The sequence below is a fragment of the Rhinatrema bivittatum genome, chromosome 2 (assembly GCF_901001135.1).
Source record: "Rhinatrema bivittatum chromosome 2, aRhiBiv1.1, whole genome shotgun sequence".
In the NCBI taxonomy this organism is placed as follows: Eukaryota; Metazoa; Chordata; class Amphibia; order Gymnophiona; family Rhinatrematidae; genus Rhinatrema; species Rhinatrema bivittatum.
In genome coordinates this window covers 35,827,831-35,851,926 of record NC_042616.1, presented here as the reverse complement: position 1 = coordinate 35,851,926, position 24,096 = coordinate 35,827,831, and the positions used below count along the sequence as shown (strand labels likewise).

At 44.2% G+C, this 24,096-nt stretch overlaps 1 protein-coding gene across 1 annotated transcript in view; it reads left to right on the top strand.

The window, feature by feature from the left end:
* LOC115083184 (zinc finger protein 27-like) overlaps positions 1–21,609 on the top strand; it is an 89,916-nt gene extending 68,307 nt beyond the window's left edge. The window contains exon 8 of the mRNA XM_029586991.1: positions 18,772–21,609. Within this exon, the coding sequence (XP_029442851.1) occupies positions 18,772–20,471 (1,700 nt within the window). The 3' untranslated portion in view covers positions 20,472–21,609. The remainder of the gene's footprint in view (positions 1–18,771) is intronic.
* Positions 21,610–24,096: the final 2,487 nt, after the last annotated feature.

The following is a 24,096-nucleotide window of genomic DNA, read 5'->3' as shown; positions in this document are numbered from 1 at the left end:
TTACAAGCAACAGGCTTATAGGATGTCCCTTTCCAAACAAACAACAAAAGAAACAACATTCCCAAAAAAATATTCTTCACACAATTTTATCAATATTAACTGCATGAAAAAAATATTTTGAAAGTGGGAGGTGGGGTTTCATATTCAGCCATCCATTGGTTCCGAACAGGTAACCTGTGGCATTTAGTTGTAGTCATAAACACTCAACCAACCGCCCAGAAATTCAGTCAATATTTTATTCAATTTTTTTAAAAAAAAGTTTGTATATATATTACTCTTTATCTATTTATATATTAAAAAAACACCATAAAAATGCAAAACAGATTACTGGCAATCAAAAAATGTTTTTTAAACATACTTGTACTGCCCCACTGAGGTATAAACACTGTATGAAACCCTGATGTGGCTGCGGTTCAGATCCTTAAATCCTTCATCAGGGGATGCTTAAATGTTCTTCTGAAACGATGTTCATGACATCTCCATGGTGCAGCTAGACAAAATGTCCTCCAGCGTTGCAATCACTCATGATTGCATGAAAAACTTTGTATAATGTCATGCATTTAAACAGTCTCATGAGATCAGGAAACAGCCAATCAGTAATAAGCTTTGAAACATCCTTAACAAATCCCAGCAGTGAAGTCCAATCCCGTTCCTCATTTAAACCAAAAGGTGACATGGTATTGAAAGTATAAATCCAGAATTGCTCACAGTATTCAAAGTATAAATCTAGAATTGCTCACAGAATCTAAATCACCGCCCCATGTAGATTTAATGACTCGATCAATAACCGTCCATTTTAACTGGAAAAATTAATGTTGGTAATCAATAAAGTGTTGTACTATAGGCACACTTGCAATCGCAGTATTGACCTTAGATCGGTGTTCAATTAATCTTTTTCTAATTGGTCTTCGTGTACGCTTTACATACAACTTCGGGCAAGGGCAGATTAGAATGTATACAATATTATGTGAAGTACAGCTTATCAAAGTCTTCCTACTTACTCTGTAACCGCTAACAGGATCAACTCAGGTTTCACCAGTTATAGTATTGTAGCAGAAATCACAAACATCACAGGAATGATGTCCACCTAATTCAGGAAGGAGTGCACAAATCGATTCTGAATAATCAATCCCCGAAAGAAAGCAATCAATGAAGGATCGCGAAAGGTTTTATGAAGGGCAAGAATTTGCCAATGTTTTCGTATAAGTGCTGCAATCTCCAATGACAAAGTAGTATGTTTCATATTAATCTAGCGGCATCCTTGGAGGTTTGTATTGTAACAGTGACTGACAATCAGTGAATCTTGCCCACTTGTAAGCCTGCCTGATTGCTTTCTTAGGGTAACCTCTAGCAATAAACCTGGCCGACAGCATTTCTGCTTGTCGATCATATTCAGCAAGGGTAGAACAGATCCTCCTAATGCGGAAAAATTGGCTAACAGGAAGTCCAACTTTAAATGATCTTGAATGATGACTATGAAAGAACAACAGATTATTCTTATCAGTTGGCTTTCGATACACAATAGTATGCAAAATACCATCACATACCAAAAACAATACATCCAAAAATACAATAGATGTTGAATCCCATGTTGCAGTGAACTTCAAATGTCCATCCAAACTGTTCTACCATAATATGAATTCTTGAAGTCTTGCCTCAATTGATGACCAAATCAAAAAAATATTGTTGATATACTGATACCAACCCACAATGTATTTAAACCATTGGGAATTATACACATATTGTTCCTCGAATGAGGCCACATATAGGTTAGCAACGGAGAGTGCCATTGATAAACCCATGGGAATACCATGTTTTGATGATAAAAAATCTCTCCTAAAACAAAATAATTGTTAAATAACACTATACATGCCAAATCATACAAAACGTCTGTCTGGACCTGTCCAGGACAGGCACATTGTGAAAAACCTTTTCAGCCACTTCCCATGCAGCCTGTTGAGCTACGTTTGTATATAATGCTTGAATATCCATGGTAATTAACAACACACCTTGAGAGGGAATCTATAAAGCTTGCAACAACATCAAAAAATGTTGCGCTCGGGGGTGGACTCCTGGCCTGTGGCAGTGCGGGAACCGACCACAGGGGGTGGAGCACGAGAGGAGACAGAGGCAGTGTTGATCTTCACCACTGGAAGCCTGCGGTCCCCTCGGGCCGCTGGGACATAGGTGGGCCTCTTAGGGTCTCCTGGGAGTGTCAGAGTCCGGCGTGCCCACAGGAGCAGGAAGAGCGCTATCGGGTTCGAGGCTGGGAACAGGTTGGAGATAGGCGAACCAGAAGAGCATTGGTAATAACAAGGATATGGACAGAGCCAGAATCAAGCAAGGTTAGACGGGCAAGGTCAAAGTCTAGGAATCAGTCCAAGGAGAGGTCAACAAAGCAAGGGTCAAGATCCAGAGGTCAAGCTGAGTCAAGGACAGGCTGAGGTCATAGGCAGGTAGCAAGCGGGCAAACGAATCAGGAACAAGCTGTGGTCTTTGGCAGGCAACAGGCAGGCAGACGAGTCAGGAACAAGTGGTGGTCTTTGACAGGAGGCAGGCAGATGAGTCAGAAACAGGCTGTGGTCTTTAGCAGGCGGCAGGCAGGCAGACGAGTCAGGAACAGATGTGGTCTTTACCAGAAAGGCAGTCCGAGTAAGACCGGGGAGACGAACAATGCAGACAGGATCAAGCAGGACAGGAAGGCAGGTACTAGCTGGAACGGAACTAGAACAGAAGAATCCTGGAACAAGACTAAGAACAGGCAAGCAGATACGAGCAAGGGCAATCTCAGGAACAAACCGACCTGATTGCCAAGGCAAGGAAGTGAGGCCAGGAACTTCCTTTTAACATCCCTTCAATCAGGGCGCACTGCAGAACTAGGACCTGCCCTCAAACCCATATCAGGGTGGCTGGTCCGCGCGCGTGTAGGGACATGGCTGATTGTTGAGACGCTGAGGCCCAGCATGGGGCCTGGTGTGCGAGCGAAGATCCGGCGACCGCTGCCACAGGACACCGGGGCTTAGCCGGGCTTGCAAGGGCCGCGAGGGAGACTGGATCGGAACCAGCTGGTTGACCTCGAAGGTGAGCGGTCCCGCAGGCGGGACGACCGCGGGCAGGGCGCGTAACAAAAAAGCTGCTGGGTCCTCTATATAGGAAGTCATTTGTGTAACTGACAGCTGTAAAAATTGATCAATGAAAACTGCCAGTGGTTCCAAAATAGATCCCTTCATTGATACAATAGGTCAAATAGTTGGAGCAATTAAACTTTTATGAATTTTAGGCAAAGCATACACAGATGGTATACATGGAAATTCTGCTGTCAAAAATTTCTTCCTAGATAGAAATTTAGCAGGTTTAACCAAAGTGCTAATCCGCTTCTGTAATATCTCAGTTGGATTTTCATACAACACATCATAAAATTTAGAATTACTAAGATGGGTCAACATTCCAGCCTCATAGGTCTGACAGTCTTGAACAACAATGGTACTGCCCCCCATCAGTGGGTTTGATGACCAAATACCTTCACCCTATATACCCTCTCCCTCCACCCCCTCCTCTCCTTACCCCCTTCCCTCCCTCCCTTCCCCCCCCATCACCAGATTCTAATCGTACGTACGTGCACTTGCCCCTGTCTTACTGTAAATAAGTTTCATATGCTAAGTGTATTAAGTGCACATGCCACTTAACTTTGTATATTAGTTCATTTGCATATCTAATCCTAATCGAATGCAAATAGTTGTAACGCTGCCTTTGACTCTCCTCTCCTGTACTTATGTATATCTTCCAGTTAACCCCCTCCCCTGTTCATTGTAATTTCCTTTCCTTCTCAGTTATTTGTAAACCGACATGATGTGTCCTACGAATGCCGGTATAAAAAAGTTTTTAAATAAATAAATAAATAAATAAATAAATAAATGAGTGGAAAAGGCCAAAGTGGAAAGACCAGATCTCTGAACTCTTGATAAGTAATAACTCTTCCTTTTCTTATTTTCCAACAGAGTCAGATCATTCAACACCAATTGTCTGAAAGTAACAAGGTGGAGATCCATTGGACTCAGGGGCATCCATGTTGACCTAGTTTTAAAGACAGTAGAATAATTAGACTGATCAGTGTCATTGCCAAAAAACAATCTCAAGCTTAACTTTCTCACAAAACGATGAATATCAATCCTACTTTGAAAATTATTATGAAAAGGATGCCACTAGATTAATATGTGTTTTTTTAACACTTTTTATTTAACATGATTTGTCAGGCTTACAGGTTGTTGTAAAGTAGAACATGAAAAGAGAGAGCATAAACAATGTAGCATGCACAGTTAAACAGCTCTCAATAAGGTCACATCTGTGCAAGAAATAAGTAGCATAAGCGATTAAATCTTGGTATATTCCACATAGGGACCCCAGACTCGATCAAATTTAGAGCATTCGTTTTTCAAATCATAGTACAGGCGTTCAACATCAACGATGTCTCGCACTTGGGCATGCCAGGGAAGGACTGGATTTCAAAACGTAGCAGTTGTGAAGCGGGCCACCAGCAGCATGTGCCCAGCCAATGGCCTACGTTTAACAGGGATAGAGAAGTGAACCCATCTACTCAGAAGTCCCAGACTAGGTCCAATAAAGACCGCATAACCCAGAACATCTGCCACCACCTGAGTAACCTGAGAATAAAAGTGCTTACAGTTTGACAGTGCCACCACATATGAATAAAGGTACCAGTTTCCCCGCAACCTCTCCAGCAAGCACTACTAGATCCAGGATAAATTTTTGAATAAAAGAGCGGGGTCCGATAAGTTCCATGGAGTAGTCTTACCATCAGGGCAACTCTCCGCGTACACAAAGAAACACAAATGTGCAGATATCCAGATATTTTTCCAATCTCCATTCCTTAAAGTAAGGTTTAGATCTGCATTTCAAGCCTCAGTGAGGGCAGGAGGAAACTCCTTACCATACTTATCCTCCAAAAGGTCACGATACAGAATAGCTATACCCTTATGTCGCACAGCTGCAGAGCCCAGAAAAGCCTCAATGCCACTCAGCCGCCGTAAAGACCTATCCAGGTCAAAACAGCCTGACAGAGCCCAGTGCAATTGCAAATATTGTGTCTAGTATGATGGGTCAATATCGAAGTTCTCTACCAAAGTTTGGAAAGGAGCAAAACCATCATCCTCCCTATCACCCCACAGTTGTGCTAAAGGGACCAACCCATTTGACCTCCAGGCTTTAAACTCAGGCAAAAAGGTGCAACTAGAGACACTCGAATTACAATATATGGGGGATATCGGAGACACAGCTTCATTCTCAACCTTAAGAAATCAAGACACCTGATGCCAGATCCACAGATTGTGCACTAGAATGGGACTATCTCTGCACACTCGGTGGCATAGAGGGGAGTCACGCAGCAAGAACGGGAGCATAGCCAGCCCAGCAGCATCAGCCCGAGCACTTTCAAGGGCTACCCACGACTCATCTGAGCCACAGATCCAAGCCTGAAGAGACACCAACCGAGCAGCCCAGTAATACAATTGCAAATTGGGCAGCGCCATCCCACTGAATGGCTTATGTAATCAAAGCTTACACAGTGATATCCTAGCACGCCTATAATTCCATAGCACCATGCAAGTCAGCGAAGACCCTCTGAGGAACCGCGCATGGGACATGTTGAAAGAGATAAAGCAAATTGGGAAGAATATTCATCTTGAGCAAGTTAATTCTGCCCATCCAAGAAATGGGCATGTTGCCCCTTAGCTGCATCTTTTTCTTAATAATCCCAAGGGGTCTGCCAAAATTTTTTGCAAATAAACTACAAAGGTCCCTAGGAAATTAAACCCCCAGATACACAAAAGCTGTCACAGCCAACTCAAAAGCTTGAAAAACAATGCGGAATCAGCATTTTCCGATCAATAGGAAATATCTCAGACTTATCCAGGTTAACTTTATATCCTGAAAGAGTCCTTTACTCGGCAAACAAACTTAACAAGACAGACCGGACGATAAAGGCGATGACAGATAAATTAAAACTTCATCTGCATAGAGGGAAATCTTCTGCTCCCTCCCACCAAGTTTAATGCCTTGAATATCAGCATGCTGCCACACAGCAGCAGCCAGCAGTTCGATGGCTAAATAAAAAAGTAAAGGGGACAGCGGACAGCCTTGCCTCATGCCCCGTTTAATATCAAAGAAAGTAGATATGATCCATTAATCAGTATTCTGGCTTTTGTTCGATGATACATGGCCCTAATCCAAGTAAGAAAATGGTCAGGTATACCAGCCCCTGCTAGAGTATGGAACAGATACGGCCACCCCAACCTGTCAAAGGCTTTTTCAGCATCTAGAGAGCTTACCAACGCAGGTCAACCCTCCTCTTTTGCCATGTGCAAGATATTGATGAGATGTCTCGTATTAGCAATAGAGACCCTACCTTTCACAAAATCCACCTGATCCCTGTGAACTAAGTCAGGTGAAACCACCTATAACTGCATCTGCAACATCTTAGCAAGAATCTTCAAATCTGAATTAAACAAAGAGATGGGCTTATAGGATCCACAATCAGCAGCATCTTTACCTTTCTTATGAATTAAAGTAATTGTAGCATCTGCCATGTCATACAGGGCAGTGTCCAGTTCACCCGCTTTTTGAAACTGTGAAAGAAGGAAAGGAATAACCTCAGGGAGAAACTTCCTATAGGATTCCAACAGGAAGCCATCCGGACCCAGACATTTCCCATGTGGCAAAGCCTTAACAGCACTCTGAAGTTCAAGCAATGAAAAAGGGCTGTCAACTTGTCAATCTGATCAGCAAGCAAGACAATGGAGGTTTTCTTTCGCCTGGCAAGCTGCAAGATGTGCTTACGTTTAATTGGGGAAGAAATGCCTCTAACATTAAAAGAGAGGTAGATAATTATGTCAGACATGGCACTGACTTTAAAGTAACAAAATACAACACCAGGGAGGAGCAACCAACCCCAAAGCATCAAATCCAGAAAAAACAGACCCATCGGAGCCTGTTAGAGAAGAATAACCAAGGTGGACAACGAAGTGACCTCTCATGAAAAGTCAAGGTGCAAAATGTGAAGAAAGCCTGCAACTCATGCGCCTGTTAATCCCCCTCCAACAAAACAAAAACCCACTGAAAAACCCTATGCCCAACCCAACCACCCAAACAACCCAAATTAATAGGACTACCATAAGAAGCCCCATCAGGAACAGTAACCCCCAACCCTCCCCCGTGGGTCCAAAACCCCTCAGATGGGAAATGAATTGGGATGTAAGGGGGAGGACCCCACGGCCTACAACAGCAACCCAAGAAGTACCCAAACTAAACCACCCAGAGCACAATCTCCCACCAACATTAGGAGAAGAAAACAGCACAGACCGGCAGAGGCACAGCCATATGACCTCCCATCACAAGACTGTGAGCAGCGCAAGCCCCAGCATCTGAGAGCCACCAAGTAAAAGAAGAAAAAACCAGTGACATCACCCTCTCGAACCACAGCAGAGATCCAGGGGCACGTAGTGATGGTGCTCCTACCCAGCCCCGAGCAGAACTCCCGAATGCCCAGAAAAACAAAACAGACTGCGTAATGTGCACCGAATATATGAAGAGCACAGGATCATAATGGAAAAAAGGTGCGCTGATTCTGCCAGTCACTCACCCAAATACTTGGCCTCACGACCTTCACAAATCTCCTACTCAATGCACAATCAATCATCAAAAAAACTGCCCTTATCAATAACATCTTACTGGATGACAGCCCTGATATCCTAGCCATCACAGAAACTTGGCTAAAGGAAACGGACGCTCTACTACTTAACCAACTCCCATTAGAAAGTTATGACATTTTCTCCATCCACAGACCCAAAAAAAGAGGAGGCGGCCTCCTCCTGGCATCTAAAAAGGCCCTTAAACTAACACGCAAACCTATTACCACCCCACCCAGACTGAAATCAGCTTATTTCATGCACCCAACCTTCAAATCTGCCTAGTTTATGCCCCACCAGGACTCCTCGAGGATAACCCCTCCCCCCTGATAGAATACATCTCCAAAAACTTAAACATACATGTTCCAGCCATTATCCTTGGAGATTTCAACCTCCATGTTGATGCCATTCCCATCTCGTCATCCTGTGACTCACTGCTTACCGTCTTAGATGCTCTAGGCTTCACTCAAACTATCTACCAGCCTACACACAAAGCAGGCCACACTCTTGACCTCCTATTTACCAATTCCCAAATCCGTACTAACCCCCCATCTTGCACACCTATCCCCTGGTCCAACCAATATCGCATTGACACAACATGTGCAGTGATTAATACTTCCACTCCCACTCAAGCCAAAAAAACCATACACTTTAGACGCAGTTGCAATCAAGAAGAATTAATAACAGCCATAGCCACGGACATCAACACCCTCGACCTAACAGACGCAGATACAGCACTCACCTCCTGGAACCACATCACCAGCGTGATTGCTGATAAGATCTGCCTGATACAGGTACGCAACATCGACACATCTAAAAGACACAAACAACCCTGGTATACTGCAGAATTAAAAAAAATATGAAACACAATCTTAGAAAACTCGAAAGAACTTGGCGCAAAGACCCCACCCCTGCACAATTAAACAAATTTAGATCTTACTTTCACACTTACCGAGTAGCAAATGATAAAACTAAAAGAGAGTTCTACTCACAGCGAATCCACCACCTACAATTCAATCCAAGAGCCTTATTCGAATTAGTAAGCAGCCTAACGAAATCCTGCACACCTTCTGCACCTGTCATAGATAACCAGGCCAAATGTGAAGACCTAGCCTCCTTTTTCCACAAAAAAATAATCAACATTATGTCACGCTTCCCCTCTACACAAACATCCACTGAAACCCTGCAGTGCCAAACTTCTGTTAGACTCGCCACATTTGAAACCACATCATCATTAGAAATCGAATCCATTTTTTAAAAATTCAGACCCTCTACGCACCCATCAGACACCATCCCCACAAAAAACCTCCTTACCATCCCCGGGAGCATCGCTAAGCCCATCTCGAACATCATAAACAGATCCATTGTTCTGGGCAGTATGCCTAAAAACCTTAAACGCGCCATTGTAAAACCCATCTTAAAGAAACCTTCCCTGGACCCCTCTGATCCTGCCAATTTCCGCCCAATTTCCAACCTGCCACTGATAACAAAAATCCTTGAAAAAGCAATCAATAGACAACTCTCAGACTATATGGATGAACATAATATCCTATCTCCTTCACAATATGGTTTTCGCAAATACCATAGTACAGAAACCCTACTCATCTTAATCTCCGACCATATCCTAAAAAGCCTGGATAAAGGTCTCTCACACATCCTAATTCTTCTTGATAAATCCTCCGCATTTGATACTGTCAACCACCATATACTATTAGAACGCCTCACCCACATCGGCATCTCAGGCTCTGCCTTTCAATTGTTCCAATCCTACCTGACCGAGAGACAATTTAGCGTACAAATTGGAAATTGCATATCCAAACCTCTTGCTCTAGCTCAAGGAGTACCCCAAGGCTCATCCCTATCCTCTACACTTTTCAATATATACCTCCTCCCCCTCTGCCATCTTCTTGCCAAACTAGGCCTTCCGCATTTTATATATGCGGATGATATGCAGATACTGATACCGGTAACAGACACAATACACAAAGCTATTGAAACCTGGAAATCCGCCCTTTCTGTCGCCAGCACCTTGCTATCTAACAATTTTCTCACTCTTAAGAACATAAGAACATAAGAAAATGTCATACTGGGTCAGACCAAGGGTCCATCAAGCCCAGCATCCTGTTTCCAACAGTGGCCAATCCAGGCCATAAGAACCTGGCAAGTACCCAAAAACTAAGTCTATTCCATGTAACCATTGCTAATGGCAGTGGCTATTCTCTAAGTGAACTTAATAGCAGGTAATGGACTTCTCCTCCAAGAACTTATCCAATCCTTTTTTAAACACAGCTATACTAACTGCACGAACCACATTCTCTGGCAACAAATTCCAGAGTTTAATTGTGCGTTGAGTAAAAAAGAACTTTCTCCGATTAGTTTTAAATGTGCCCCATGCTAACTTCATGGAGTGTCCCCTAGTCCTTCTACTATCCGAAAGAGTAAATAACCGATTCACATCTACCCGTTCTAGACCTCTCATGATTTTAAACACCTCTATCATATCCCCCCTCAGTCGTCTCTTCTCCAAGCTGAAAAGTCCTAACCTCTTTAGTCTTTCCTCATAGGGGAGTTGTTCCATTCCCCTTATCATTTTGGTAGCCCTTCTCTGTACCTTCTCCATCGCAATTATATCTTTTTTGAGATGCGGCGACCAGAATTGTACACAGTATTCAAGGTGCGGTCTCACCATGGAGCGATACAGAGGCATTATGACATTTTCCGTTTTATTCATCATTCCTTTTCTAATAATTCCCAACATTCTGTTTGCTTTTTTGACTGCCGCAGCACACTGAACCGACGATTTCAATGTGTTATCCACTATGACACCTAGATCTCTTTCTTGGGTTGTAGCACCTAATATGGAACCCAACATCGTGTAATTATAGCATGGGTTATTTTTCCCTATATGCATCACCTTGCACTTATCCACATTAAATTTCATCTGCCATTTGGATGCCCAATTTTCCAGTCTCACAAGGTCTTCCTGCAATTTATCACAATCTGCTTGTGATTTAACTACTCTGCACAATTTTGTGTCATCTGCAAATTTGATTATCTCACTCGTCGTATTTCTTTCCAGATCATTTATAAATATATTGAACAGTAAGGGTCCCAATACAGATCCCTGAGGCACTCCACTGTCCACTCCCTTCCACTGAGAAAATTGCCCATTTAATCCTACTCTCTGTTTCCTGTCTTTTAGCCAGTTTGCAATCCACGAAAGGACATCGCCACCTATCCCATGACTTTTTACTTTTCCTAGAAGCCTCTCATGAGGAACTTTGTCAAACGCCTTCTGAAAATCCAAGTATACTATATCTACCGGTTCACCTTTATCCACATGTTTATTAACTCCTTCAAAAAAGTGAAGCAGATTTGTGAGGCAAGACTTGCCCTGGGTAAAGCCATGCTGACTTTGTTCCATTAAACCATGTCTTTCTATATGTTCTGTGATTTTGATGTTTAGAACACTTTCCACTATTTTTCCTGGCACTGAAGTCAGGCTAACCGGTCTGTAGTTTCCCGGATCGCCCCTGGAGCCCTTTTTAAATATTGGGGTTACATTTGCTATCCTCCAGTCTTCAGGTACAATGGATGATTTTAATGATAAGTTACAAATTTTTACTAATAGGTCTGAAATTTCATTTTTTAGTTCCTTCAGAACTCTGGGGTGTATACCATCCGGTCCCGGTGATTTACTACTCTTCAGTTTGTCAATCAGGCCTACCACATCTTCTAGGTTCACCGTGATTTGATTCAGTCCATCTGAATCATTACCCATGAAAACCTTCTCCATTACGGGTACCTCCCCAACATCCTCTTCAGTAAACACCGAAGCAAAGAAATCATTTAATCTTTCCGCGATGGCCTTATCTTCTCTAAGTGCCCCTTTAACCCCTCGATCATCTAACGGTCCAACTGACTCCCTCACAGGCTTTCTGCTTCGGATATATTTAAAAAAGTTTTTACTGTGAGTTTTTGCCTCTACAGCCAACTTCTTTTCAAATTCTCTCTTAGCCTGTCTTATCAATGTCTTACATTTAACTTGCCAATGTTTATGCTTTATCCTATTTTCTTCTGTTGGATCCTCCTTCCAATTTTTGAATGAAGATCTTTTGGCTAAAATACCTTCTTTCACCTCCCCTTTTAACCATGCCGGTAATCGTTTTGCCTTCTTTCCACCTTTCTTAATGTGTGGAATACATCTGGACTGTGCTTCTAGAATGGTATTTTTTAACAATGACCACGCCTCTTGGACATTTTTTACTTTTGTAGCTGCTCCTTTCAGTTTTTTTCTAACAATTTTTCTCATTTTATCAAAGTTTCCCTTTTGAAAGTTTAGCACGAGAGCCTTGGATTTGCACACTGTTCCTTTTCCAGTCATTAAATCAAATTTGATCATATTATGATCACTATTGCCAAGCGGCCCCACCACCGTTACCTCTCTCACCAAGTCCTGTGCTCCACTGAGAATTAGATCTAAAATTGCTCCCTCTCTCGTCGGTTCCTGAACCAATTGCTCCATAAAGCTATCATTTATTCCATCCAGGAACGTTATCTCTCTAGCGTGACCCGATGATACATTTACCCAGTCTATATTGGGGTAATTGAAGTCTCCCATTATTACTGCACTACCAATTTGGTAGCTTCCCTAATTTCTCTTAGCATTTCACTGTCCATCTCACCATCTTGACCAGGTGGACGGTAGTATACCCCTATCACTGTAGTCTTCCCTGATACACAAGGGATTTCTACCCATAAAGATTCAATTTTGTATTTAGTCTCATGCAGGATGTTTATCCTGTTGGACTCTATGCCATCCCGGACATAAAGCGCCACACCTCCTCCCGACTGCTCCTCTCTGTCATTGCGATATAATTTGTACCCCGGTATAGCACTGTCCCATTGGTTATCCTCTTTCCACCATGTCTCTGAGATGCCAATTAAGTCTATGTCATCATTTACTGCTATACATTCTAATTCTCCCATCTTACTTCTTAGACTTCTGGCATTAGCATACAAACATTTCAAAGTTTGTTTTTTGATTGTATTTTTATTCTGCTTTTTAATTGATAGGGATAAGTTAGAATTTTTTAGCTCAGGTGAGTTTTTAGTTACAGGCTAAGTTTTTAGTTACTGCTAAAGCAGAACTGATACTCATTTCACCCCCCAACATCAAACCTCCTCTTCCAGCGACCAATGCTCCCTCAACTAATATCACCTTCCCACCTCACGTACGCAGCTTCGGTGTCACTCTTGACAATCATCTTAACTTCAAAAAATTCATCAATACCACCCTGAAAGACGGCTTCTTCAAATTGCACACGCTGAAAAAACTTAAACCTCTTTTACATCTCAATGATTTTCGTACTATACTACAAGCCCTCATCCTTTCAAAAATCGATTACTGTAATTCTATGCTCCTGGGCTTACCTAAAAGCACCATACAACCTCTTCAACTACTCCAAAACGCAGCAGCCCGTATCCTCACCAACACCCACAAAAACGACCACATAACCCCTGTACTCAAACATCTGCATTGGTTACCCGTAGCATCTAGAATAACCTACAAATCTCTCACTCTAATACACAAATCCCTTCACAACCAAAACATGCACTGGTTTAAAGAGCATTTCACCTTTCATAACAACAATAGATCCACTAGAAAACAGTACCTGGCTACACTGCATACCCCCTCACCCAAACTGACTAAGCTTCGCTCCACCAGTGAAAGGGCCTTCTCCCTAGCAGGGCCTTCCCTCTGGAATAAGCTACCAGCCTCACTCCGCCAAGAAACTTGTCCAGAAATATTCAGGCAAAACTTTAAGACATGGCTCTTCAAGCAGTCTTTCACCTAACTGCCCGTTCTTACACCCAACATGCTCGCTCTACTGCTACCCCTGACACCTCCTACCCTTGCCCACTGCATGACACCCTGCCTTTCCCTCCTCTTCACCTCTCTTTGTCAGAATACCTTTTCCGTTGCTTTCTCCTCAACAACTTTTATAATATCTTTGCCATTTCTTCACTACAAAGTTGCAATATATCCGTCTAACATCAGCAGCCAATGATAATGTATTCTGTCCTAACTCCCTTGCGAGCTAACATCTGTATATATTCTGTATATTATTTGTATATAACTTGTTCTTAGTACCTCCTTTTAAGCATGTGATGATAAATATAACCAAACACGTCTCCCTATCCCTTGTTCCATACTTCCTCCCCCTCCCCCCGCCTGTCTTCCTTCCCTCCCTCTCCCATACCCCCCTTAAATTTCATTCAGTTCTTTTGTTTACTAAGATTATATTCCCCTTCAGTTCTGTGTTCCCTGTAAAGCCTGTTGCTAATTTTGTTCCTTGTAAACCGATGAGATGTTCCCAACATTCATCGGTATATAAAAGCTGTTAAATAAAATAAATAAAAAATCAAAGATTACAGCAACCACATAAGACTGGCAGAATAACACAATCCGAGCCTTAAGTGTTAAACCCAATCAGCCCTCCGGAGACCCCTTCCCCCCCCCCCCCCCCAAAAAAAAGCCCATCGTCCCTAAAGCCCAGCAAAAAATAAATGGAGGATACCCACAAAAGGACTAGAATGGAAAAAAACCCAACCCAAGCCAATCCCCCACTGGGAGCACCCAGTATAAGCATACCCAAATACAGGCCGCAACCATCCCCAAGTGTCATCACAAACCCCCAGGCAACCAAAAATTACTGAAAAAAGCACAGTCCCTCAGGAGAAAATATCAAAAAAGAATATTAAAAAAGTGAGAGAGCAAAAGCACATGATGAGAAAAAAGAAAAAAAAACAACAAGCACACAAGAAAACAGTCAAAAGTTCAAGTAACACGTTGAGAGGAAGCCAACCGCTGCTTTCTCTCCAGACCAGCTTCCCGTAGGAGATTAAAAAATTTTTGTTTTATTGTTATGAAGGGTGATCTGGAGATGCGTCGGGTATAGCAGTGCGTAGGCCATCCCACGTTTCTGCAGCTCCTTCTTGACAGTGCCATACTCAGCCCGCCGCTTCTGCGTAGCTACAGCAAAGTCCTGAAAGAACATGACTTTTCTGTCTTTAAAATGAATATTGCCTCGTTTGCAAGCCTTATCCAACACCCGGATCTTGTCGGGAAAATGATGTAGTTGCATGATGTCTTGTGTCCGTCGGTCTCAGACGGCTTCGTCCTCTGTGCCTCACCTTTCTTCCTTCTCTCTCCTCAAGCCTTGGGAAGATGGCTGCTGCCGCGTCTTCATGCCGCTCTCTCTGGCGTCCCTGGAACGGCAACAGCAATGGTGTTCACCATGATTTCCCTGAGGGTCTCCTAGGGTGCGCGTGCGCACGCCACCCACGTCTTTATCCACGTCATGGCGGGAACCTCGGGGGCGTCCCCTCCGAGTGACATCATCACATCGTGGTATTTAGCCTGCCCTTTGTTTGCTAACAAACGGAGTTAGCAAAGATTGGATTGGATTGGAATGCCTCTGGTCTAAGCTGCTCCGCCACTTCCTAGCTGCCACAGGAAGCTCTCTCTCTGCCCTTCGGGGTAATTCATCGCTTACCTGGGTACCCACTCCTCGGGTGCCCTTATGCTCTCTTTCAGTTACCTATCTGGGACATCGGGTACTCGCTCCTCAAGGGCCTGCTCTCCCTACTCTGGTGCCTACTACTGAACTACTTCTGCCTGCCAGGATCTTCATCAATACGGCTATCTTCTTCAGTGAGTACTAACCCTGTCAGTCTGTCTCACCTTCAGCTGCAGCGCTCGGAGTCTCCATCCGGGACCTTCCTCTGCTACCCTGCATTGCCTACCATCTACTCGAGTGTGGGACTGGTCTCCTCTGCTAAGGACCCCTGGACTACTTCTTCTGGGTTACCTCATTGCTGTCCACTCCCCGACCATCAAACTGTATAATAAATACAAATTCTCTGTGTCTGCGTGTATAGAGTCTAGCCTAGTACTGCAGTTCCTCAGTACCCAAGAATCCACTCCAATACCTCAAAACCATAACATGATGATCGTACGAAGGCGGCTGCCCGGTGCCGGAGGGGGTGCAAGCATCTGATGTGCACGTTCAATCTTAAGCTGGCCGCCTTTTACCTCCAGGCTCAGAGTTTCGGGAATCCAACACAAAAAATTTGATTGGTTGTGATCCCTCACCCTCCGGGAAACCAACAAACCAGATATTTCGGCGGCGCACATGATTGTCTAGATCCTCTAGCTTCTCCAAAGCTGCTGCTAGCCGTTTATTGAACTTCTCAACTTTTCTGCTCGCTTCAATAGTGGTTATCTCAATCTCCTCCATATAAGTCTCGAGGCCCTCGATCCGAGTGGAATTGTTCTGCACAATAGCAACCAAATCCACACTCTTTTCTACTACAATGACCAATTCGCTATTGATTGTATTTATTTATTTATTTGATGAGTTTTATATACCGTTATTCGGTTGAACCATCATAACGGTTTACAATGGTGTACAATATCTTGTAACTGAGCATTAGTAAGAACGGTAAACAGATTCTTAACAAATAGGTAGTAGTATAGAAACATTTGAATCAATAAACAGTATTAGCGAAATGGATATCGAGTCCAGAATGAGATGATATGAGGAAAGGGGGGGGGGGAAGGGTGGATTATGGAGTAAGCAATTGGGAGTTCAGTTGAAAGTCGGTATGATTAGATGGTTGAAAGTCAGTGAGGAACTTGCGGAACACTATTGTTTTAAGTCCTTTTTGAATGTTTTTAGGTCGTGCTGAATTCGTAAGAATTTAGGTAGGGTATTCCACATTTTGGGTGAGGCAATTGAGAAGGCTCTTTTCTCTAGTGGTTGCCAGATGTGCATCCTTGACAGGGGGAATGTTTAGGTAGCCAGAGTTGTTGGAAGGTAGGTTTCTTGCAGGCTTTTGAGGGATTATGTTTAGTGAGTTAAGACCTTGGTTATCGTTATTTAGGATTTTATGGAAAATAGTCATCGATTTGTATGCAATCCGTGCATTGATGGGTAACCAGTGAAGTGCTGTTAGAATTGGTGTGATGTGTTTGCTTCTTTTTGTACCAGTTAGGACTCTGGCAGCTGAGTTTTGTAAGATTTGGAGTGGTTTGAGAGCTGAGAGAGGTAATCCAATTAGTAATGAGTTGCAGTAGTCAAAGGTGGAGAAGATAAGGAGTTGGAGTACAGTTCTGAAATCGTGGGGGTTGAGGAATGGTTTTAGGTGTCTTAGGGTAAGGAGTCTGTGGTAACCTTCCTTGGTTTTGTTTGTGATGTGGTTCTTGTAAGAAAGCTCATTATCAATGGTAATTCCATTATGTAGAGGTAAACTTTGCCGAAAAAGCCTCAAACAGCTGTTTCAGCTGTATATTAGCGTCAGACCAGGGCCAGCCATTCCTCATCTGCCGCACTCTCGTCTGTTTCATCCCCTCTGCCAGCAGTTGCTTAACTGCCTGTCATCTGTCAAAACTTAGGAGGAACATACAGCAGAGTCGGAACCAGGAAACGGAGATCGGGAACCAGGAATGCATAGGCAAAGCACTTCTCTAGTGGAGTTGACCTATTGCCGAGGTGGGGAGTGCGAGGGGAGTGAGCCTTATATAGGAAGGGAGCCCTGATGCTTTGCATACAGCTTGTTGTCTCACAGCCTCTGGAGGACTAGAGGTGTGAGTCAAGGTCCTTAGAGAACACGAGGATGTCATCAAGATACACAACGACACAGACTTTTGATGAGGTAAGCAGGATTTCGCTGTCTTTCTGTTTATGTAAAGAAAAAAAGTGCTTTTCTGCTTTTCTGTTCAACAGAAAAGCACTTTTTTTTCGTTGCATAAATAATCCAGCTGGTTTTCTGCCCTGTGGCAAAGATGAAGGGGACCCACACTATCACTTTTGGCTTCTGGGCCTGACTGTAGCAGCAGCACTGATAGCTGGATCCTTTGGGCTAAAGGCCTCTCAGGAAACATTAAGTAAATCAGGGCCGGACATGTTTTCCTATTTTTTTCTCGCTCACCCAGCTCAGGCCAGTCATTGCAGCAATGATCCTCAGAACCTTAACATTGTGGGTCATGAATCCAGCCACTAGGTGTCACTTTTCTATGATGATGGAGATTCCTCCCCCCCCCCACTCCCCCACTGAGCTACTGTACAGGTTTTACTACTAGAGGTTTTACTACTAGAGAAGACTGCTCCCAACAGCATGTTGGGGCATGTGCAGCAGTAACACTGAGCCTCCGTGCCGTCCCCGATTCCTCATGTTTTACTACTAGAGAAGGCTGATCCCAACAGCATGTTGGGGCATGTGCAGCAGTAACACTGAGCCTCCGTGCCGGCCCCGATTCCTCATGTTTTACTACTAGAGAAGGCTGATCCCAACAGCATGCTGGGGCATGTGCAGCAGTAACACTGAGCCACCGTGCCTGTCCCGATTCCTCATGTTTTACTACTAGAGAAGACTGATCCCAACAACATGCTGGGGCATGTGCAGCACTAACACCGAGCCACCGTGCCTGTCCCAATTCCTCATGTTTTACTACTGGAGAAGACTGATCCCAACAGCATGCTGGGGCATGTGCAGCACTAACACCGAGCCACTGTACCAGCCCTAATTAGGATCTTTTTAGCAACCAGGGCTTTTATTTTCTTAAGTTTTTTTTTATTTTGTTTTTGCATTTCCTTTTTTCCTATTTACTTTCTTTGCTCTTCTTTTCCTCCAATATCATTTTTTTTGTCTTCTGTCCCTCCAACCTCTTCCACTTTCCTTCCGTCCTCTCTCCCTTTCTGCAACCTTCGCTACTAAGAGAAGATGTAGCTGCTGTAACTCTATTGATTCCTTTAAGGCAGCGGTTCCTCTAGGGATGCAAACAGGTCTGGTATCCAGGATAAGCAATCTGTGCAAAATTGTCTTCCTTTTTAGATTATGAGTATGCAAATATTCTGCTGAATATTCATTGGGATGTTTGGAACACTAGACCTATTTGTCTGTTGAGAATAGCTGCTGTGAGAAATGTCCATGCTAGAAAAACACAGACTATTGTTACTGTGAGTCGCCCTCACATCAAGTAATGTTTGTCTTTTTCTTTTTCCAGAAATCACCAAATTCAACAGAAGAGACAAGGAGGCACATCTTGAGGAAGTGACTAAAACTGTATCTGAGAAAAATGAAGGGGATACCTGTCCATGTTGTGAATGGGAGAAAAACTTCTGGACTCAGTGTAAACCAGAGGAGGAACTGAGAATACCACATGGAGACTCCACTGAGAACAGGACGCCCTATGAGCAAAGTAGTGGTGATTTCTCCCATTCTATGGAGCAGAAGAAAAAACAGAAAATAGAAGAGTATATATTTAATGAATGTGGAAACTGCCACATGGATCAGAGTGCTCTAAAGTCAGAAGATGGATATCATGCAGGAGAGAGGCCATATATATGTACGGAATGTGGTATGAACTTCATTGAGAAGGGGTCTCTCATGATACATCAAACAATCCACACTAACCATGCTAGACCACTTCCCTGTACTGAAGGTGAGAAAAGTTTCCTTCACAAACCAGTTCTAGGAGTACAAAAAAGAAGCCATGCAGGGGAGAGACCCTATCCATGTACTGAATGTAAGAAAAGTTTCATTCAGAAGAAAAACCTAATAATTCATCAGAGAACCCACAGGGGAGAGAAACCCTTTGCATGCAGTGAATGTGGGAAAAGCTTCAGTAAGAAGAGAAGTCTTATAAATCACCTGAGAGTGCATACAGGAGAGGGACTCTTTTCATGCCTTGAATGTGGGAAAAGCTTTATTCGGAAGGGGAATCTGCAGATACACCAGAAAACCCATAAAGAAGAGAGTTCCTTTCAATGCAAGGACTGTGGAGAAAACTTCATGGAGAAGGTAACTCTTAAGGAACATCGGAGAGTCCATATGGAAGAAAAACGCTTTTCTTGCACTGAATGTGGGAAAAGATTCAGGGAGAAGGGAAATCTTTCAAAACACTTGAGAATCCACACTGGAGAGAGACCTTATTCATGCAGTGACTGTGGGAAAAGCTTCATTCAGAAAACACAACTTACACGACACATGACAATTCATGCTGGAGAAAGACACCTGAGAATTCACGCTGGAGAAAGACAATTTCCATGTAGTGAATGTGGGAAAAGGTTCATTATGAAAGGATCTCTTAAACGGCATCTACAAAGTCATGCTGAGAAAAAACCCTTTCCCTGTAATGAATGTGGCAGAAGCTTTAGTCAGAAGGGAACTCTTGTAGATCACCTGAGAATCCACTCTGGAGAGAGACCTTTTTCATGCCGTGAATGTGGGAAAAGGTTCAGTGTGAAGGGATCTGTTAAACGGCACTTACAAAGTCATGCTGAGAAAAAACCTTTTCCCTGTAATGAATGTGGCAGAAGCTTTAGTCAGAAGGGGACTCTTGTAGAGCACCTGAGAATCCACTCTGGAGAGAGACCTTTTTCATGCAGTGAATGTGGAGAAACCTTTATTCAGAAGAGAAAACTTGTAAGGCACTTGAGAATCCATGCTGAAGAGAGACCCTTTCTATGCAGTGAACGTGGGAAAAGCTTTATTGTGAAGAGTAATCTTGTAGAGCACCTGAGAATCTACGCGGGAGAGAGACCATTTCTATGTAAGGAATGTGGGAAAAGCTTTATTCAGAAGGAAAGCCTTGTAGAGCACCTGAGAATCTCCCATGGACAGTGGCCCTTTCTATGTAAAGAATGTGGGAGAAGCTTCAGTCTGAAGGAAGAAATTCTAGATCACCTAAGAGAGCACTGGTGATCTGAGTGTGGAGAATAATTGGAAACTGTAATGTAAATGGTGGTATTCAAAGTCCCAGTCCAACAGGTACAACTGCAAGAGATACTATATAGCCTACCACAAAGCAATCACGTAGCTAAGTGAGCTTACTACACAAAAAAAAATCAACCAAGCTGAGAATTCACTGAGAGAAATATTCTGAGTCCATTAACAAATTCCTGGATTCCTCCAACCCTTTATCCTCTTCCATTGGAACAGAAACACATGGCAATAAATTGACCACATTCTTTATGGACAAAATAACACTTATCTGGTCAGAACCAGAGAAAATACCAGTGATAAAACCAGCTCCCCACTAGCAGAACAGACACCATCCCCACCTTCTGCCCACTATCATCAGACGACATTGACTCTACCTCTCTCAGAACAATCACCTGCTCAGAATACCCTTGTTCTTCCTCCTGGTTAATCAACAAGCCAGACATGGGCTACTTGCCTGCATCCAGACCATAACAAAAACACCTCACTAGATGAAGCCCACCTTCCAATCGCCCTAAAACGAGCCATTGTGAGATCCACACTGAAGAAAGCAAACTTCAACTCAAATTGACCTGAATAATTATCACCCAGTCTCAAACATTCCCTTCCTCAATAAAGTCATTCAGGTTTAATCCAGCTAACTGAGCAGCTGTGCACCTCAAATAACTAGGACCCACTACATCAGATTTCGAATCATATTGCAGCACTGAAACCACACCACTTAGTATGGTCGATGAGCTAGGTTCTCTGCATGGATTGGAGAGACTCATCCTTAATCATACTCTTTGGATCTCTCTGCAGCATTTGACACATTGGATCATAACCTTCTCCTGGCCCGACTGAAAGACTTCAGACTGACTGGCCCAGACCGCACTTATTTCTCATCTTACCTCTGTGACCGCACCAGATGATGTCCATAAGATCAGTTTTCTCCAACCACACACTCTCTCCTATGGAGCACTCCAGAGCTCCATCCAGTCCCCCACTCTCTTCAATGTCTACCTAGCCTCCCTGAGTAAATTTCATTTGAGACGTCCATATGCTACATTTGTCCCATGCAGACGACATCCAGTTACTATCCCAGTAAGTGCAAACCAGGAAACAACTTTCTCACAAGGACAAGCAGGATGGTAGTCTCACATATGGGTGACATCATCAGGATGGAGCCCAATCACTGAAAACTTCTGTCAAGTTTCCAGAACTTTGACTGGCCCCTACTGGGCATTGCCCAGCATGGCACTAACCCTGCAGCCAGCAGGGGTCCCCCTTCATTCTTCTTTTTTCCGCGCAGCAGTAGCCTCACGGTTTAGGAGCTCTAAAGAGATTGCCTGACAGGAATTTCCTCATGAATTATCTAAAGTTAAATTGCCCCCAGGGGGTCCCTCCTCTACTTTTCTCTGGCCGCGGTACTTCCGGTAAGTTTTTTGACCGTTTTATGTCGATTACCGTTGAGTTTGGCCCTTGCGGCCTACTGGCCGTTGATGGTAACCAACGGCTCGATTTTTTCTGATGGCCATGGCATCGGGGTTCCGTCGGTGCCCGGCCTGTACTTGCACCATGTCTATCACAGACCCCCACTGAGTCTGTGTAATGTGTTTAGGCCGTGAGCATGATGTCCTGACTTGCACCAAATGTGCCCTCAGAACACCTAAAGGTCACACAGCCAGAATGGAGAAGATGGAACTCCTCTTCCAGGCTCAGACCCCCGACGCCGTCCATCACAGATCGACGTCATCGGAGACCGGCACCGTCAACTTCATCACGCCAGCATCGACCACCGTCCGTGACCCCGACTTCCATCGATGTCTTCAACGGCCATCGACACCCTGCTACTTCTCCCCCTCAGGATCGAGGGGATCGCAGGGAGAAACATCGTAAGACTCGGACCATCAAGGGAAAGCGAAATTATCGACCGCATCGCCACCGTCGAAGAAGCCCCGTCCAGGAAGGCACCGACCATTCTTGCGACCGGGTCATCAGATGCCACCCTCACCCGATCGGAGTTTGGGAGTCGCGATTTCCGCCTGAAAGGTGGTCTCTCGACTGTGCCTCTGCCTCCCTCTTCTGTTTCCGGAGCCGGGGCTGGCTTGCTTCCAGGGTCTCCGAGAAGAACTGGACCGGCTGTTCAGGAGGCCATCGAAGAGGCAATTGCAGCATCTCCAGGTTCCTCTGGCACTGACAAACCGGCACCGATTGTGGAACCAGTCATCGACCCGATTCCAGCAGCGCTGGCACCATTGCTATCCCGGATGGAGGCGCTGATGGCTGCCCTTCCACCGATGAATCCCGGGTCTCAATGGCTCCAATGCCCTCCCCGTTGACAGCTTCATTGGGAGGAGAAACAACCATTCTGCATTCCTCCATCGGGAGTTGTGCCTCAGCCATCGATGCCAATTTGTCCCTCGCCACCGATTCATCCCTTGGGTGCTGATACGTCCTTCGGCGCCTTTGATGGCCGGCAACCGATGCCTTCCATACCATCATCGGTGCCCCCCGGTGATTCTTTCGATTTTCTCGGAGCCCTCGCCCGGGGCCTTCAGGTATCCAACCCCCTTCTCATCCTACAGGTCAGTCTGCTGATCCTTATGACACTTGGGGTGATGATACTTCAACAGACACCGATGACTTACCTTCCACCACCTTCTCCCACTTAAAGTAGGAAGCGTTCCCCTCCAGAGGACCTCTCTTTCATAAATTTTGTGAGGAAATGTCTGACTTGGTTCCTTTCAACTTCAGACTGAACAGAATGACGGGCACCAGATGATGGAGTTACTCCAATTCCTGAATGCCCCCAAAGTGATCACCTCTATTCCCATTCATCAAGTTCTTCTTGATCTCCTCAAAAAGAACTGGGAAAATCCTGGATCAATTGCTCCAGTACACAGAAAGGCTGACACTACTTACTTAGTGCAATCAGCCTCAGGTTTTCAAAAATTCCAGCTCGACCACCACTCAGTTGTGGTAGAGTCGACTCAAAAGAGGGCAAAAAGGTCAAAACCTCACTCATCTACCCCTCCTGCTAAGGAACAAAAGTTCCTAGACAACATTGGTCGACAACTGTTCCAAGGGGCCATGCTCATCTCCCGAATTGCTGTTTACCAGCTTTATATGACCCAATATAATAGGGTCATCTTCAAACATATACAGGACTTTTCTGAGTCCCTGCCTGAACAATTCCAGGACCAGCTACAAACCCTTGTCAACAAAGGATTTGAGGCGGGAAAACATAAGATTCGAACATCTTATGATATATTCGACGCCTCTACCAGAGTGTCTGCAGCTGCCATTTCGGCAAGACGGTGGGCCTGGCTCAAATCTTCTGACCTTCGCCCAGAAGTGCCAGACCGGCTGTCTAACCTACCATGTGTAGGAGATAATCTGTTTGGTGAACAGAATCAACGAATGGTGGCTGAATTAAAAGACCATCATGAGACCCTTAAACAGCTCTCATCGATGCCATCTGACTTCTCCTCAACACAGCCCTTCAGGAAGGACTCTAAGAAGTCGTTCTATCTAACTTACAGTCCAAGAAAGACTATCCACCACCAGCAAGGTCCCGAGACCTTATCAAAAGCCTCAGCCTTGCCAGGCCCGAAAGCAAAGACCA